Genomic DNA, 18366 nt, shown 5'->3' with positions numbered 1-18366 from the left:
TTAATTAGAGCATCACAACACAAGCCTTATTTGACATAAAGTTGCTCAGGGAAATTGCTTGAATATAGATAAGGATACAAGTCATATTATTTGTATTTTAAGAGTTTAAATTAATATGATATAATACTTAAAAAAATTCATAAACTTTCAGAAAAATTCAAATAAGCTATTTTTCTTTGATTACGTTTAATCAAACTCTTATACTTTTATTTTGAGCTAAATAAGTATTTATAACTAATAATTGATTAATTGTTATTAGTCAAAATATAACTTATCATTCTATGTCATGTGGCACTGATGTGGCATTTTAATATGTCATAATAGATGATAAGGTAGCATGCTGATGTGAGATACTTACGTGGTCATTTGATATTTTAACTCCCCACGTCAACGGCACGTCAGGACCACATTATCGTCACTTGGGCATAAAATGGCAAGTGATATTTTGATTAATGATAATTAATCAACCATTAGTCATAAGAGTTTTTTTTTTTGAAAAGCAAATGATGGGATATCATTATTATCATAAGTTTACAAACACTACCTTTTTAATCGGTAGTGTGCAGAGCTAAGCAAAAGTGATAGAAACCTCCTCGTTAGACCCTCTACGTTATTGGTCCCAATGGAGTGCTAGAGGGAGGTGAATAGCACTAAAAATTTTAAGCTCAGCCCTTCTTGAAAGATAAAACTTTTAACTGAGTAGAGGAAAAATGAATATAAAACTTCTAGTGGCCAAAGGACACCAAGTAAGGAAAGGTAAAAAGAAGGAGATAATGTAAAGCTATTTATAGTGGTTCGATCTATTTGACCTACATCTACTACCTTGATTTCCCAATCAAGGATTTTCAACCCAACTTCACTAAACCAGTGGAATTAACAGCTTCCACCATACTTTTACAAAGTGAGCTTCTAACCCAAGCTCTAATCCCTTACAACAAGCTTTAGAGTACTTCTCACATTCTAATTTCTCAATAAAGAGAAGAAAAAGAAGTATAACTAAGTACCTTTACAAGTCTGGATAGATTACAATCAAGCTTAAATACTTTTTCTAGATTTGGAATGAAGAACAAGTGTTTTTGGTGAAGAATATTTTGCTTTTTGCTCAAGGTAGCTCTTTTCTCTTCAAATCTTACTTCTTTGATCGTTGGAGCTTCCTTTTATACTTAGGGGGTTAGATTTTTTTGTTGAAGACAGTTTCTAGCCGTTAGAAACAACTTTGATACACTTTTAGCATTTATTTTGTCCTTTAGTGTTTAAATTCAAATAAGCAGACATACTTTGGCTAATCGTTTAGAGCTAGGTTTAACCGATTACTGCTTCTCTACCTTGCACTATCCTATTGCTGCATTCTCTACTTTAACCAATTATAAGAGGCTCTAATCGATTCAGAGTTCTCCATATTCAGACTTCTCTTCTGCAGTAGACTTCCTCTAACTGGTTATGGCAGGCTTTAACCGATTACAAACTTTTTGTTTTCACTTCTCTACACAGCAATCTTTTTCTAATTGGTTAGCTCTTCCCTTGACTAATTGAAGCTTTACTTTCTTTAACCATAACTGATTAAAATTATCTTTAATCGACTAGAAGATCATTTTGGCTCCTTTCAATGATCAACTATATTTTCAAACTTGTTTTTGGTGCTTAAAGATACTAGGACCTTGTTCTCTAACCGATTAACCAGACCTCTTAATCACTTAGCATATTTCTGTTTTGCTTCAGCTTATCACACAACCATGCTTTAACTGATTAAGGTTCCTTGATAATTAGTTACTAAGATTCTGTTTTTGTTCATTACTTGCTCTTTCCTTCTTAGCTGATTAACTCTTCATTAAACTTAGCAAGATACTTAACTTGCTTTTAATTAACAACTTTGTTAGGGGTATTAAATTAAATCCTATACACTTAAATAGTGAAGTTAGGCATTAATAAATGAAGAATGTTTTGTTATCATAAAAAATTTATAGAGTCAACATACGCATGCTAAATAAGAAAGAACAAAAACCATAGTTGCACTTGGGATCAAGCTGCATGAGACAAATTCCTCTCAACATCATCCCCTTGCAAGCATGATTGCTAAACAACAAAACCAAAAAAAAAAAAATTGTGCAAAACAGTCTTTACAATGCCAATTGATCCTCTAAACCATGGACAGACCTACATTAAGAGGAGTGGTGTCACATGACACCAGTCATTCGTTGAAGCATCAAAAATTTCTACTCGGTATATTATTATACTAGAGTTTTATGTAATTAATGATACCTATTAATTTGTTTGTAATTTTGTAGGGAATGGAGTTAAAGACTCCAAGTCAAAGTAGATTTATCAAAAAGTAATTTATATACTAATATTTAAATACTATATGGAAAGATGAAAATTTTTTTTCTATAATTTAAGATTTTATTTAAAAAGTCAAAACCTAAACTACTTTCCCTCTTAAAAAATTCAAATCCTACTCTTGATACTTGCAGTGATGCTTCCTCTTCTCGATCATTGGCTACGTTTTCACGTTCAAACCAACTCATCTAAGCTTCAATTATAGGTAATTTTCAACCCAAATTAAGTTTTTAAATACTTCATGTCTAAATATTTTTTAATTAATTTGATAGTTTGGGTTTATAATTATAATCTAATTAATAGAAAATAGCATTGTATGTCAAATGGTATCTTAAAATTATCAGACTTTCTTTTTTTTATTTATTTTGTAGATATATTGTTTTATTATTTTATTTTTGTATTTAACTTTACGTGGTTATGGATGCTTAAGTTTAGTTTTGATCAATGAATAGAAAATTGTCCTATTGTTTATTGTTAAATCCAATAATTTGCTATATAAGATTATATTTTATTTTATGCTAATGAGGAGTAATTTTTAACAAGTTTTTATAATTTTGGATAAATAAGCTATGGAAAGATAGTTTTAAAGAAAGAAATTATCTCTCAGGCAACAATAACAAAATTTTACTAATAATTTTTTAAATTATTATTATTATTTTAATTATGACACCACTTTGAAAAATTCTTGAATCCGTCCTTGATTCAGACCGTGAGGTATCTCTGAACCATGTTACAATCCCGGCATTCACAGTCAAATCACTCCCTATCAAAGGCAAGCACAACCCGAGGCCTCAAAACTTGTAAAACCACACTTAAAACCACATTGTCCGAGCACAACATTCCGAATTGAAAAACAACCCAACAAGTAGGACAACACCTCAGAAGACAGAGCCAACCCTAAACGAGGGTCGCAACCTGAGACCATAAGACAACAACAACATTGACAACTACATAGGGTCTGTTACTAGTGGCAACAGAAAATCAAAACCAAAAGTAGTTTATTACAGCACCACAAGAGCATCTAACTGGCATTCGCCACATCCCGCATCTGTCTGATCATCAATCTCCCTTGTGCCCATTGTTGCATTTCCATCACTTCGTTGCTATCAAACATTTTGCAGATATTCATTGATAATGGTTATGTCTTGTAAACCCCGTTTTTAGCTAATTAGTCCGCAATCTCAATTGTTTCCTTGGCACGTGAATGGATCTCACAACTCTTCACCATCTGTTTGCAAGTGTCCATGTGCAACATGCTAAAATAAAAAGATAGGAGCTTGATAAAACGTAATAGAAAAAATAAAAATTTATTTGAATTTTTTAAATTAATTTAAAATTTTTTTCAAATATTATGTCAATAAATATTTAATTAGGCTGGAACTACGTTCTAGTTACATTTTTACAGTACTATGGATACTTTTGGCTCAATAATTAAGTATACAAAAGAAAATGAGTCTATTTTTAAATAGTTCAATTATAAGACAATCTATGAAATCTGGACTTTTAGAAGAACCAATTAATGACTTTTATTAGTTGTTTTAGGGAATGGTATTGATTAAAATTGGTTCATGCTTTGTAATTTCTTATACAATGTCAGAATTTATTCAATAAAAATAGAAATTATTGCTTTCTTATTTATTTGGAGTATTTTGTATTCTGTGATTATTTTCAATGCAATACTGAAAAGATTTGTAATATCATAACAAATATGGTAATTTAAGATCACTATTAATCAAATCGTCATGGCAATTGATTAGATCATTGTCATGATTTCAAAATTAATACCCAATTCTACCTTAATGCATTTATCAATTGTCAGGAGCCAATACTTTTAACCCAAAGACATATCTATCAAGTGGAAAAAAGTTTTACTTGTATATCCAAAACTCATCTTATCTCTTAGTAATATAAAATCCGCGACATTCTATTCACCCAATTATGCAACGCCCTTGTTGTCTTGACTCTTTCAACTATAAAGGAGAGAAACCCACCTTGTTTTGGATTCGCCTTGACTTTAGTATCTCTTAAGGATGGTTTCACATAAATGAAAAGATTGGTAAGATTTGATACCACTTGTCACAAGTCTACACTCCCAACTTAAAAAATACAAAAATGCCTATCATGTAGAAGAAGGTCCTTACTAAGTCTAAAAACTCATCTCTTCTCATGCTCATATAATATCCGTGAAACATTCTCCTAGCTTTCTAATTTATAATGCGTTTAATTAATTATATTGAATATCATTTGCTGGTGTTGGAATGTTTATTGATTGTATTGATGTATTTGTATTTTTACTGTGTCTCTTGTATTTGTTTTGGTGCTGTTATTCTTTTTGGCTTCCAATTGGGTGGTTTTTGTGTATAGAGTTTTTGAGATCATAGATGCAGGATTGTATATTGATACGAGTCTTTTGTATAACTCGTGAGACTCTTATCTAACTTATGTACCCCTGCTGTGAATCAATAGTATTCATACATTTCAAAAAAAAAATTTACTATATATTTTGATTACTAAATTAATCCAATTAATTTAAGTAATAAATTCATAATTACAAAAAAAATAAAAAATTAAATAAAATAGCACACCATGTTTACATGGTCATAAGGGCCGTTATAAAAAGGGAATAAGCAACGCAACCGCCATGGTTCGTGGAGAAGCAAGACTTCATTCCCATGCAAGCAGTTCCTTCTCCCTCTCATCGTCAGGTCTCGCTCCTCAGCCTTCCCTATGGATTTCGAATTTGTTCTTAATTGTTTTAACTTTGAACTTATTATCATCTGATTCTGCTCTGCTGTGTCCAAGATTTTATTTTATTTGTTTTGAAATTATGTTGATCGTAGGATTGCATGCATAATATATGGTGGTGGGTTTCATTTATATTTAATTTCAAATCATCTTGTTTAGAGAGTTGTTCTTGTTCCGAACTGGAACCCCAAATTCAATAGCTTGAAATCGTCATATAATTTCTCTTCTTTTGTTGCCTTAGTTGAGTTATATTGAAATTTCTTTGATTTATTAAATGCAGTTGAGTTAGAGTCCACCTTGATGATGCTGCCTGAAGACAAAATCAGTGAAGGAGAAGATGTAGAAAACAAAGGTATTCCTTAAATTATATAATCCTCTTTTCTTTCTGGCTATTTAGTAAGGAATGAATAAGATGGACTAAAAAATGTAACAGACTAGGAGGCAGTAATTTTTTGATTAGGTTTTCTATTTGATTTTACCCTTTCTTTACTTTTTTATCACTGCCTGTCTTAACTATTTTGGGACTTAATGTGTGTATTGATTTTCATTGATTTTTTTTTTTTACATCAATATTGTTTTATGCTTTAACAGAAGATAATATCAGCCGGGACTCCGGTGGTTCCTCGAATAATTATGGGACTAATCTTTCTCTATATAGGAATAGAAAAAGGGTATGCTCTATATGATTTTTTCTGTTGCTTTCAGTTTTTCAAGTGTAAGTAGTTCATTGTTCTCTTTTAAAACCGGTTCTTGACACTTCATTGCTCCACCTTATGCAACCACAGTGGTACAGGGTAGGCTTGTTAGAGATGAATGACCGTGATGAGCAGGTAGCTTTGCTGTTAGACATGCTTAAATGGTAAGAGCAAGTCTTTCTTTCGCTTGACTCTAGTCTAATGATTGGTAAACTCCAGATACACACCCTGTGGTTTTAACTTTTTTCCTTATTATTTTTCTCAATTAGCACTTTGTGAATGAGTTTTACTTACAAAGGGTTTACATCATTAATTTACTTGATGAAATTACAATAATACTCTTCAGTGTGAACAAATACGATAAGTTTTGAATTGATGGTGTTTTGATAATATCACTAAGTGAAATTAACTTGATAATCCCTTGTGGGAACAAAACTTAATAACAGGTACTAATTGAGAAAAAAACAAATTACAGGGTGCAATGTGAGAAAAGTTGAAACTAAAAGTGGTGTAGGTGGAGTTTACTCATTTTATGCTTATGGATTGAATTATATGCTATTAGGTGAATGATACAATTTTATGTTTCTTCAACAGTGATAAGTCTGAACTCTGTTCTATTTATCGATACTGCAGTATCTGTTTGTTTCAAGCTTACATGACTTATGCAGAGGCTCAAAAATTCCGTGGTTAGTTCCTTCAGTTTTCTCCCTCTCTTTTCAGATTTCCCCTAGGAAAAAGAACCTTTGTGTTAAAGTTGACTCCTCCCTTTTTTTTCTTTTGGTTTCAAGCGTTGGCAGAAGTTAAGTACGTCGCAATGGTTTCACCGAGTGACGATGTTCAGTCTGCAAAACGGATCATGTCTGGAATTTTTAAGGTTAGACCAAAATCAAAGAAACAAAAGCTTAGCCTAGGTATGCTTTACTTGCTCTACGGTTGTTTTGCCCTTCGCTTTATCTTCTATGCTGTTTGTTGAAAATGTGAGATCTATATTATGATTGTGGCAGGCAGCATACTCTCGGAGTGGAGACAAAACAAAGAGAAATGGACGTATAATGAAGGTATGCCTCACGTGACATTGAATTATTTGGATATGTGGTATTAATCTTGCATTCTACTAGGTGTGCTATTGAAATGTTTGATTGCTCATGTTTTGGAATCCTTGGGCTGTGTGCATGAGAAAAGAAAAGTAGTCAAGTTGGCTTTTAAGAAAAACAATGACAATGACCAAGAGGCTGGTTTGAAAAGAAAGTTACAGTGATGGATATTTGACATCTCCCTTGTAAACATTATTGTCACACATTACAGTTGAAGTGCAAATAATCTTAGGATTGGAAGCTATCTTATTTACTGGTATTTGTGCACCCTCATTTGGAGAATTCATATGATGTGGAAGTTCCTATGACCCAGCTTTTATTAGTCTTTGGTCTGCTCAATTGCTTAATTAAGCCGTGATCCCAAACTGATAGGTTTGACTAGATGAATTTGTTTTTCTCATTCTGCTCACTTAAGTAGCCAAACTTCTGTTTTGTGACTTCAAAACATGATTTATTAGCTTTAGATGCTACAGTGAAATCATAGCCTGCAGCATAAAGCCACTTTTGTCCGTAGCTAATGAACTAATTTTTAACGTTTTCATTGTAAGATTAGGTGGATACTGTGTTTCTAAGAGCTGTTAAAGTGGGAAGTTGTAGAGTTTGTTGAGTAATTGAGTATAACTCTTTAGAGTCTTGTGATTTTCTTTTTGGGGTCTCACTCTTTCACTCACTGTAAACAGATTTGGAGCTGAAGGATTCAGAAGAAGAAGAATTCTCAGGTATCACTTTGCATTCATCTTATAAAATTATGGATTTTTTTGTTTCCCCTTCTGTGTTGCTCATGTGTTTGTGGTTTTTGGTAGTTTTACCTCTTACAATTTTGGAACTTAAGTTTGTGTTGTTTTATCATTGATGATGGTTCTCTCCTTTTTTTTTTTTTTTAATAATTGCTTTTACAGAGGATGAATGCAGCTATGATTTCAGTGGTTTCTCTGATGACAAATACGATAGTTATTTTCATTTTGATGAGTTTGGGAAAAGGGTTTGTTATATCTTTTTGTTGCTTTTAATTTGTGAGGTGTAAATAGTGATGTCTGCGTTGTCTTCTTGTTTCCCCTCTTAAAAGGCAATTATTCTCTTCCCCACCTTTTCCTGAAATTCTCTCAATGTGGAAATGGAAAATTGGCTTTCACTATTTAGGATTGGATTGTAATATAATAATTTTATTTTATTAGTAAACAATTTGTGATAAGATTCATTGCTCGAGCAGTGGAAAAATGCATATCAATGCTTTAACCGAATGATATATGAGCTTCATTTGGAACTTTTAATAAGTTCTTATTGGTTATATTTATTGATTAAGGTGTAAGTAGTTTGTTGAGTTTGTACCCTTTATGCATAATGTGGATTGTCACATCATTCATTGTCATTTCTCATGTTTTCAAAGAGCTTATTATTGACAATAGCCTCATTGCTGTTCGTAATGGAATGGCAGTGGTACAAAGTATGCTTGGTAGATGACAAAACAGAGGATGATCAGGTAGCTTTGCTGCTAGACATGCTTAAATGGTATGCACAGGTCTTTCTTTGCTTGACTTTATTTAAATGATGGATTAAATTATATGCTATATTGAAATGTTGTGCTTTCTGCAACAGTGACCAGTCTGAAATTCGTTCTATTTATAAATAACATATTCCTGATCTGTTTAAAGCTCGCATGTCTGAGGAAGAGGCTGATAAAGTTGCTGGTTGGTTCCTCAGCCCTATCTTCTTGACTGTCCTCTTGGACAAAATTCCCGTGTTAAAGTTTGTATTTTCCCTGTATTTTTTAGGGTCCAAAGAAGTTGAGTTCGTCGAGCCACTTTGTTATGCCATATTCCTTAAGTAGGACTTAGGCTGTCTTGCAAGTTGATGAAAGTGACCAAGAATGTCTCAAATTTTACTACTATCTAATATTCATAACATTGAATATATATTGAAGGTTATCGAGATAGAGTTTTTATTCTCCTTTATTCTTATCTACATTCTTTAATGCACTTGACCGATTTTCCTCCAAGAAAGAACACCTTTGTCTCAGTCGCAAATCTTCAATGTAGATACTCATAGCCAAGTTTTGCAAATCTTGTTATGATCTCTGGCACCTCTTCTACATCAAGAACTGGCCTTAAACGTGGGAGATTTGTTATTTGTCTGCAATTTAATATTAATTTGCCTACCAACATTACAGCAAAACCTTCAATAGAGAACGTGCCTGCATGTGTCTCCTTTCCAATTTTTTAAAACTATTATCTCTCTTATAAAGCCCTTTGCCCGCTTAACCTTGGTCCTCACCAATTGCATTTCTCTAAACACAAAAACCACTCGAGCACTTCAAAATTTTCAGTGGGATATCATATGGCTTCAAAGGCTGGAGCATCGACTGCCATCTTTGTCTCCCTCAACCTCCTTTTCTTTGCTTTGGTTAGCTCTCGCAAAGTGAACTATCAACCTGCAGAGTCCAACGATTTATCAAACGGAGTTGGAGAAAACTCTCATGATCATCATTCCTCTAATCAAATCCTAAGTAACTCCAACAGTTTATCAAATGTTGGCGGTTTTGTAAGTGGAAGAACAAATTCCGATGATTTATCAAATGGAGTTGAAGAAAACTCTCATGATCATCATTCTTCAAATCAAATCCAAAGTAACTCTAATGGTTCATCAAATGATGGAAGTTTTGCAAGTGGAAGAACAAACTCCAATGATTCATCAAACGGAATTGAAGAAAACTCTCATGATCGTCATTCGTCAAATCAAATCCAAAGTAACTCCAACGGTTCATCAAATGATAGAAGTTTTACAAGTGGGAGAACAAACTCCGGTGATTCATCAAATGGAGTTGGAGAAAACTCTCATGATCGTCATTCATCAAATCAAATCCAAAATAACTCCAACGGTTCATCAAATGATGAAAGTTTTGCAAGTGGAAGAACAAACTCAGATAATTCATCAAACGGAGTTGGAGAAAACTCTCATGATCGTCATTCATCAAATCAAATCCAAAGTAACTCCAACGGTTCATCAAATGATGGAAGTTTTGCAAGTGGAAGAACAAACTCTGATGATTCATCAGAAGGAGTTGAAAAAATTTTACATGATTTATTAAATGAGGATCCATCAAACGGGAAGGGATTATTAAACTTCAACGATTTATCAAATGGAAATGGAGAGAACTCCAATGATAATTCAAAAGATTCTACAACAAATTCCGGAAAACCTGTTGATATCCTTCCAGCAGCAGCCATGATCCTTGGTGCCCTCAACCAGCAGGGCAAGTCCACTTGTAACCCACTAAACCTAGGTGTCTGTGCTAATCTGCTGAATGGTTTGGTGAAAGTTGAGCTTGGTAACGTACCAACCAAACCATGCTGCACCCTCATTCAAAGAGTGGCTGATCTCGAAGCTGCTGTTTGCCTTTGCACTGCCATCAAAGCCAATGTCCTAGGCATTGACCTCAACCTTCCGATATCATTAAGCGTCCTACTCAATAACTGTGGAAGGGAGGTCTCTTCTGACTACCAGTGCACCCTATAATTTTTATTTTTCATTTTCAAGTACTCAAATAATGTTTGATTGATCTTGCTTCCTTTTTCTTTCATCCAGTCTTTAATTTGACTTTGGGACTCTTTGTTATTGCTTTCTCTTACTAATTCGTTCTTTAATAATTCTTGTTTCTTTGATGAAGGAAGGCTCTTTAGCCTTCCTTATCATCATTTCTATTCCTTTTCTAATTTGTAATCTTGTATTATTCATTCTTGTTTCCAAACTAGAATACTTTTCTGCAATAAATATATTCTTCTACTTTCCCACATGGAATAATTACTGGCAATCCGCTTTTAGCATTTGAAATTCAATTTCCAAGTCTTGATGCAATGCATGGGAATTAACTAATCCCTATGACAAGTGTAGATGCGGGCAAAAAGACAAATTGCATTTATAAAGTTAATTTTTGGCTTATACAAAATATTGGAATGGATCTTTCTTTTCTTCAAATTTCATTTGTATATAATTTAAAAACCAAGTATTAGAATCAAGTTACCTGGGGTTTTATTTTCCTTTTATATCACCTTAATTACTTAACGAATGAATAAGGTTCATATCTTTCATTCTTTCTATTGAACTTTTGTCTCAATGGCTGAGAATAATAATTAATTTTTATCACCTCTAGAATATTGAGATAATCAATTATAAGGTTTGACCAACTATAGCCAAAGCCAAAACATTTATTTTATCATCACGGACAAGTGTTTTAGATTAATTATAAGATTGAGGTCAATCTTACCATGTCCATAATTTTACATAGACATAGATGTTTACTTGTCATTGTACTATTTGAGTTGAGTTGCATAAAATCCTAGGATGGTAATAGCTACCCTTTAACCGGGTACCTGCTGGTATTCAACCCAATTATTTATGGTTCAAGAACCCTATATTCAGATTTGAGACAAATTTGAGTAGTAATTTACTACCTGTCTCGGGTTCAGGTTGTTTATATATAATTATGTATAAAATATATTGTATGCTTTTAAAAGGGATTAAACTTTGACTAAACTCTTTGACAACCAATAGCGTTGTCAATTTAACCAAATTCCTTTTATGATATTATATGAAAAAGAATTATATTTAGTTTTTCCACTTAATTAAAAATATATATTTATTGTTTTGTTTTTCTCTTTAACTTTAAACGGGTATTTAATGGGTAGTATTAGGATATTAAGTTACGGGTTCGGGTAATAATTTTAAATTTTATTTGGGTAATTATAGGATTTGGATATTTTATAATTTAATAGGATTCAGGTTCGGGTACCTAAACAATAACAAGTATCCTATCTGTTGACATCTATATAAAATAGTGAATCCCTCTTTAATTAATATACCATGTGTTCAATTTTCATATGCTCAACCGGATTACTTATAAAGATTTTATCAGCTAGAACTTGAGAGTTTATTTTAGAAATCTTAGATTTGAATCCTAGAATTGAGAGATGATGTTTATGTGATGAGAGTTAGAACTTGAGAGTTTGTCATAGAAATCTTGAATTTTAAACTCAGAATCATAGGGGTTTATGTAACTCAAAATTTTTATGAAAAAATAAACATACATTGACAGTTTGTCAAATACTTGGTCTTGAGTAATGATCTAAGTAGATCAGTACTCATCATTAGAAAGTTATGCACATGTTATTTTCTTGCAAATCCTTACTATATAAATCAAAAATGGCCATTAATTGGATATTATAGACGTGCGAGATTTTGGTTTGTGAATGTGCAATATATGGAATTGCCAACTAAAAAATTTTCCAACTAAAGAAAAGAATTGCCAAGTAAAGAATTTCCTAGCAAATCCTTCAATAGAATATGATTGCTTTGTGGGGATCTCGTTTCATGTTTTTATTAATTTATTTTTCTAATAATTCTTCTTATAGAACCCTTTGCCGATTTGACCTTCACAGCGAATCCTTCAATAGAATTGGAGAAAAGTCTCATGATTTGCCAAATGGAGTCCTAAACAACTCCCATGATTCCCCAAATGGAGTCCAAAACAACTACCATGATTCTTCAAACGGAATTCAAAACAACTCCCGAGATTCTAAACAAGATTCATAGAAATCTCTTATCATTCCAGCAATAGCCATGATCGTTGGTGGCCTCAACCAGCAGGTCAAGTCCACTTGTAACCCCTCAACCTGGACGTCTGTGCTAATCTGCTGAATGGTTTGGTGAAGGTTGTGGTTGGTGATGTACCAACCAAACTATAGTGCACCTTCATTCAAGGCATGACCTATCTTGAAGCTGCTCTTTGTCTTTGCACTACCATCAAAGCCAACGTCTTTGGCATTAACCTCGATCTTCTACTTTCATTGAACGTCCTACTCAGTAACTATTCTGACTACTAGTGCACCCCATAATTATTCTTACAAGTTACATGTATTTTTTTTTTTATTAATAATGTTTGATCAGCTAATTCCAATATTTTTCTTAATTTCATCCTGTTGTTTGAATTTTGGATTAATTTATTCTTTAATGATTCGACAATACTGTTCTTGTTTTTACAAAATGACTCATTCATAAAGTATTATTTATTCTTATTCCTTCAATACTTCTGTAATAAAGAAGAGATATTTACCCAAAATTGTTTTATTTTTTTATATATTTATTAACTATAAGTTTTGTGTACATTCGTCTGAATTAAAGGGAGTGATTTCATCATTAGTCCATTATTTTATAGTTGTTAAGATTCTACTCAAAATTACATTTACCGGTATTTGCTACTCAAAAACCCGAGAACAAATTTGATGAAGAATGAGCTTTTGAGCACGAGATGGTTTGTGGTTTTATTCGGCAGTGGGTAGATGACAATGTTTTGAATCATATTGCCAATGATTCACATGCCAGAATTTTGTGGGAAAAACTTGAGACCTTGTATGCCTCTAGAACTGACAACAATAAATTGTTTTTATTGAAACAGGCTATGAATTTGAGGTACAAGGAAGGTTGTTCTATCTTTGATCATTTAAGTGAATTTTAGGGATGCTTTGACCAATTGTCCAGCATGAGTGTCAAATTTGAAGATGAAATTTTAGGGCTTTGGCTACTTAATACTCTACTTGATTATTGAAAAAATCTCCGTGTGACCTTGACTAGTTCTACTCCTAGTGGTGTTGTTACCATGGACTATGTAAAAACTGCTATCTTGAATGAAAAGATGAGATGAAGAACTCAAGGGGCATCAACTTCACAGTCTAAAGTCCTAGTTATTGAAAACAGGGGGAAAAACAAAAAAAGGGATCATGGAAGAAACAATAGAGGTAAAAGCAATAAAAGGAGTTAATCAAAGTCTAAGTACTCTCCTTGATGTCACATAGGAACAGGCGCCACTATTGACAACCCAACTTTTCTTCTCACAAACAACATTAATCAAATTTTCATTGAGAATAGTTACAAGATTTCCTACAGTAGCGGTGGCAACACAATCATCATTGTCCCTGTCTTTCTTTTTTTGTTTATCGTTGTTGCTTTTGTTCTCCCATTTTAATTGATAACAAAATCTCTTGATATCCCCCTTTTTACCACAATGATGACATTCAAGATTTTTGGGTAATAATGGTGTGTCAAGGGTGACTAGCATTGGAACTATTTGTGTGGAAACCAGCATTGGGACAAAACTATTTTTAAACAATGTTAAGCATGCACTAGGCATCCATTTACATATGATTTCTACTGGTGTTCTTGATGATGAAGGTTATTTCACTACGTTTGGTGGTGGAAAATGGAAACTCTCTAAGGGTTCTTTGATTATGGGACATGGAAAGAAACGTTCCAGTTTGTATTGGACCAAGCTTTCAGTCTCTACTGATAGTGTTAATGCAATTGATAGTGACAACTCTTCAAAGTTATGGCACAAGAGGCTTAGTCACATTAGTGAGAAGGGACTTAATTGTTTAGCCAAGAAGAATATACTTTTAGGGTTGAAAGGTGCAAGATTAGAAAAGTGTGCTCACTGCTTGGCTGGGAAACAAAACAGAGTCTCTTTTAAGATCGTCCTCCTTCCAAAAAATCAAAGTTACTTGAGATGGTGCATGCAGATGTCTGTGGTCCAATGAAAACAAAAACATTTGGTGGTGCAGTTTACTTTGTGACTTTCATCGATGACCATTCAAGGAGACTTTGGGTTTATGTCTTGAAAACTAAAGATCAGGTACTTGGTGTTTTTAAGCAGTTTCAAACTTCTGTTGAAAGGGAAACAAGAAAGAAATTGAAATGCATTTGTGCTGATAATGGTGGTGAATACCGTGGACTGTTTCATGAATACTGCAGACAATAGGGTATTAAACACTAGAGGACGCCTTCTAAGACTCTTCAGTTTAATGGCCTAGCAAAAAGGATGAACAGGACATTGATAGAGAGTTAAATGTTTTCAAAAGCAAAGTTGCCTAGATCTTTTTAAGGTGAGGCTTTATATATTGCTGCACATGTTATTAATTTATCTCCTTTATAGGCTAATGTTCCTGACAGAGTGTGGTATGGTAAAGATGTTTCCTATGATCACTTGCTTGTGTTTGGTTGTAAATCATTTGTACATGTGCCCAAAGATGGAAGGTCCTAGTTAGATGTCAAGACAAGGCAATGTATCTTCATTGGCAATTACCACGATGAATTTGGCTATAGGCTATATGATCCAGTTGAAAAAAAAACATGTCAAAATTTGTGATGTTGTTTTCATGGAAAATCAAGCCATTGAAGAAATAGATAAAGTAGAGAAGTCAAAGTCTCCAAGTGCTGATGGCTTAGTTGATCTTGATCCAGTTCTTGAGGCACGTATGCTTGATGTAGCTGAGTTGGGTGTGGAGAATTATACTCCTAATGATCAAGTTGAGAATAATCATGTTGGTATTGCTAATGAGATAGATGCTCCTGCTGATGAGGTTATTGATGAACTTGTTGTTCAACTTAGAAAGGCTAATAAATAGCAAATTCCTTCTAATCACTACTCACTTGATGAATATATGCTCCTCAATGATGGGGAAGAACTTGAGTGCTACGAAAAGGTTATGGAAAGTGAGCAGAAGGCAGAATGGGTTGCAACTATGAAAGATAAGATAAAGTCTTTGCTTGACAATTATACTTTTGAGTTGGTCAAGTTACCTCAGGACAAAAAAGCTTTGCAAAATTGATGGGTGTACAGGTTGAAAAATGAAGAAAATTCTTCCAATCCATGATATAAAGCCAGATTATTTGTCAAAGGTCTTAGACAAAGAAAGGGAATTGATTTTGATGAGATCTTCTCGTCGGTTGTCAAAATGTCTTCCATCCAAGTTGTTCTTGGTTTAGCAGCTAGTCTTGATTTAGAGGTTCAACAAATGAATGTGAAGATTGCTTTCCTTCATGGTGATTTGGAAAAGGAGATCGACATAAAGCAATCAGAGGGTTTTATGATGAAGGGCAAAGAAAACTATGTTTGCAAGTTGAAAAAAAGTTTGTATGGCTTGAAACAAGCACCGAATGGTACAAGAAGTTTGAGTTCGTTATGATCCAACAGGCATTCAAGAAAACTAACTCTGATAATTGTGTTTTTGTGCAAAAACCTTTTGACAATGACTTCATTTTTTTGTTGCTCTATGTTGATGACATGTTGATTATTGGTCATAATTCTTCTAGAATGGACAAGTTGAAAAAGAAGCTTGGCTAGTTTTTTGCAATGAAAGACTTAGGACCAACAAGATAGATCCTTGGCATGCGGATCATCTGTGGCAGAGAAACCAAGAATCTATGGTTATCTCAAGAAAAGTATATTGAGAGAGTACTTTAGCGGTTTTACATGGATAAAGCTAAAGTGGTAAGTACACTTCTTGTTACTCACTTTAGGCTTAGCGCTGGTCAGTGTCCTAGTGATAAAGAGAAAAAAGGCATGCAACATGTTCCTTATGCATCCACAGTAGGAAGTTTGATGTATGCAATGGTTTGCACAAGGCCTAATATAGCTTATCCAGTTGGTGTGGTTAGTCCTTTTCTTTCCATTCCTGGTAGAGAGCATTGGAAATCTGTGAAATAGATTTTTAGATATCTCTGAGACACTTGTAGTTTGAAGATCTGTTTTGGAATTGGGGAATCTATTTTTTGTGGCTACACAAATTCAGACATGGCTAGAAATGTTGACTTTAAAAAGTTGACTTCTGGTTATTTGATTACTTTTGCGAGGGGAGTTGTGGCTTGGTAGTTTAGATTGCAAAAATGTGTTGCTTTTGTCTACTACTAAGACTGAGTTTATTGTTACTACCAAAGGTTGTAAAGAGTTGCTTTGGATGAAAATTTTTTGCATGAACTTGGTTTTACACAGTAGAGGTATGTTTTGTTTTGTGATAGTTAGAGTGTTATCCATCTTAGCAAAAATCCTACATTCCATGGTAGATCTAAACATATTGCTGCGCAGTATCACTGCATATGTGATGTTTTAGACTCTAAGTTCTTAGAGCTTGAAAAGATTCACACAAATGATAATGGTTTAGACATGTTGACAAAGAATCTACCGAGGGTGAAGTTTGAAGCTTGTCGTTTGATTGTCGATTTGGCAATTGCCTCCACTTGAGTCGAAGGGGGAGTTTGTTATGGGTCCTCTTCAAATAAAGCCCATAACTTAAATTTGTAAAAAAAAAAAGAATAAGTATATATACATATATATATAAGGACTTTTGCTCTTTTTGAAAAAAGCATAAGTTTTTTGAAGTGCAGAACAGTGCTGACGAAAAAAAGAATAGGAGGAAATTTTTGGCATGCTTTGTGGTACCAATTGGAAGGTGGTTTGTGGTCCGATTTTAATGAAATTTCAGTATTTTGTTTCTAACATTGTGAGCTTCAATCTGTATGATCAGATTGCATTTTTGTCCTATCTATTTGTTGGGCCATGATAACATTTATTTGGGTTTTATGCATTGTTGCTTGGTGATTTCCACTTTGTTGATAGTGAGTACAGGTTGTTATGAGTTCTAGAATTGCTGGTTAACTCTTTGCAGTACTCATTGATCTTTTATAGTGCATTATTTTTTTGGACTAAGTCCTGTGGTTTTTACCTCTCACATTAAGGGGGTTTTCCACATTAATGTTTTCTGTGGCTTTTATTTTGTGCATTTCAAAACTATATTTGCTGGTTGGAATATTTTGCTGGTTGGATATTGGCTCCTCACAGATTCTTTCAACTAGGAATCGCTTTTTCTGTATTGTTACTTCCGCTATATCAATACCTTTTCTCAGCATTGAAGATTTTTGCCAAATTAAAAATGATGAGTACTTGTGAGTTTAAAAAACTTTTCTTTAAACTTATGCAAACTAATAAACCTTTGTAAAAGATTTGATTTTCAATACAAAAGTAGTTTAAGAAAGAAGAAAAGTTTGCACAAGACATTTATAGAGGTTCAACCTCCTTATCCACGTTCCCTCCCTTAGCTTTCCAAGAAGTTTTTAATCCACTAATGAAAAATGCTTTTTCAAAGTCTAAGCATAACCTTTCCAAAACAAAAAGCCTAAGCATAACCTTTATAACAACCTTTTCAGTGCTAAGATTTAACTTCTCTACCTTTTCAAGTAATTAAGGTATAATCAACATTAACTTTTAATGGTTAATGTATTACCTTTAATTTGGATATGATGAATGAAAGATAAAGAGTTATAATGCCTCTTAAAGGCTGATGAGCCTGGTAGGTACAAAGATTTTACAAAGTAGGTGAATAAAGGATGAAGAATTTAAAGAACAATAAGTGTTACAATGAGAATTTAAAGAACAATAAGTGTCACAATGGGAAGACTTAAACGCAAGAAAGAAATTAATGAACTTGAGGAATAAATGTTACTTTTTTCTTTTGGAATGTTTTTCTGAGTCTTCTTAACTTCAAAAATGAGTGGGAAGCTTCAGTTTATACGTTTGGAGACATTTGGAGCCATCGGACTTCATTTAATGCAAAAACTAACTATTATAGTTGTCTTTTTCATGCCTAGCAGACTTGAAGTATCGCTACTTTTGTCCA

The 18366-nt window shown here is 33.4% G+C and overlaps 2 protein-coding genes across 2 annotated transcripts; both read left to right on the top strand.

Moving 5' to 3' along the window:
- On the top strand, window positions 4976–8783 carry LOC18587104. Its single transcript, XM_018128876.1, has 12 exons — window positions 4976–5039; window positions 5360–5431; window positions 5671–5750; window positions 5865–5938; window positions 6369–6460; window positions 6563–6685; window positions 6779–6832; window positions 7549–7587; window positions 7768–7850; window positions 8304–8377; window positions 8465–8556; window positions 8641–8783. The coding sequence occupies exons 1-11, from the start codon at window positions 4976–4978 to the stop codon at window positions 8496–8498; spliced, it is 789 nt and encodes a 262-aa protein (XP_017984365.1). The 3' UTR covers window positions 8499–8556; window positions 8641–8783.
- LOC108663643 (putative uncharacterized protein DDB_G0286901) lies at window positions 9203–10381 on the top strand. The gene has a single exon (XM_018128875.1). It carries the CDS (start codon window positions 9203–9205, stop codon window positions 10379–10381), a length of 1179 nt encoding a protein of 392 aa, XP_017984364.1.

This window comes from Theobroma cacao, chromosome 10 (assembly GCF_000208745.1).
Source record: "Theobroma cacao cultivar B97-61/B2 chromosome 10, Criollo_cocoa_genome_V2, whole genome shotgun sequence".
NCBI classification, from domain to species: domain Eukaryota; kingdom Viridiplantae; phylum Streptophyta; class Magnoliopsida; order Malvales; family Malvaceae; genus Theobroma; species Theobroma cacao.
The sequence above is the reverse complement of the archived record's forward strand: the minus strand, read 5'-3'. Positions and strand labels throughout refer to the sequence as shown.

What these genes read in the sequence shown, in the direction of transcription:
- LOC108663643 (XM_018128875.1), top strand. Translation starts at nt 9,203, where the DNA reads ATGGCTTCAAAGGCTGGAGCATCGACTGCCATCTTTGTCTCCCTCAAC.
- LOC18587104 (XM_018128876.1), top strand. Translation starts at nt 4,976, where the DNA reads ATGGTTCGTGGAGAAGCAAGACTTCATTCCCATGCAAGCAGTTCCTTC. An exon ending in CTTCTCCCTCTCATCGTCAG is followed by an intron (nt 5,040 to 5,359) that starts GTCTCGCTCCTC and finishes TATTAAATGCAG; the next exon opens with TTGAGTTAGAGTCCACCTTG. An exon ending in AGAGGCTCAAAAATTCCGTG is followed by an intron (nt 6,461 to 6,562) that starts GTTAGTTCCTTC and finishes TTTGGTTTCAAG; the next exon opens with CGTTGGCAGAAGTTAAGTAC.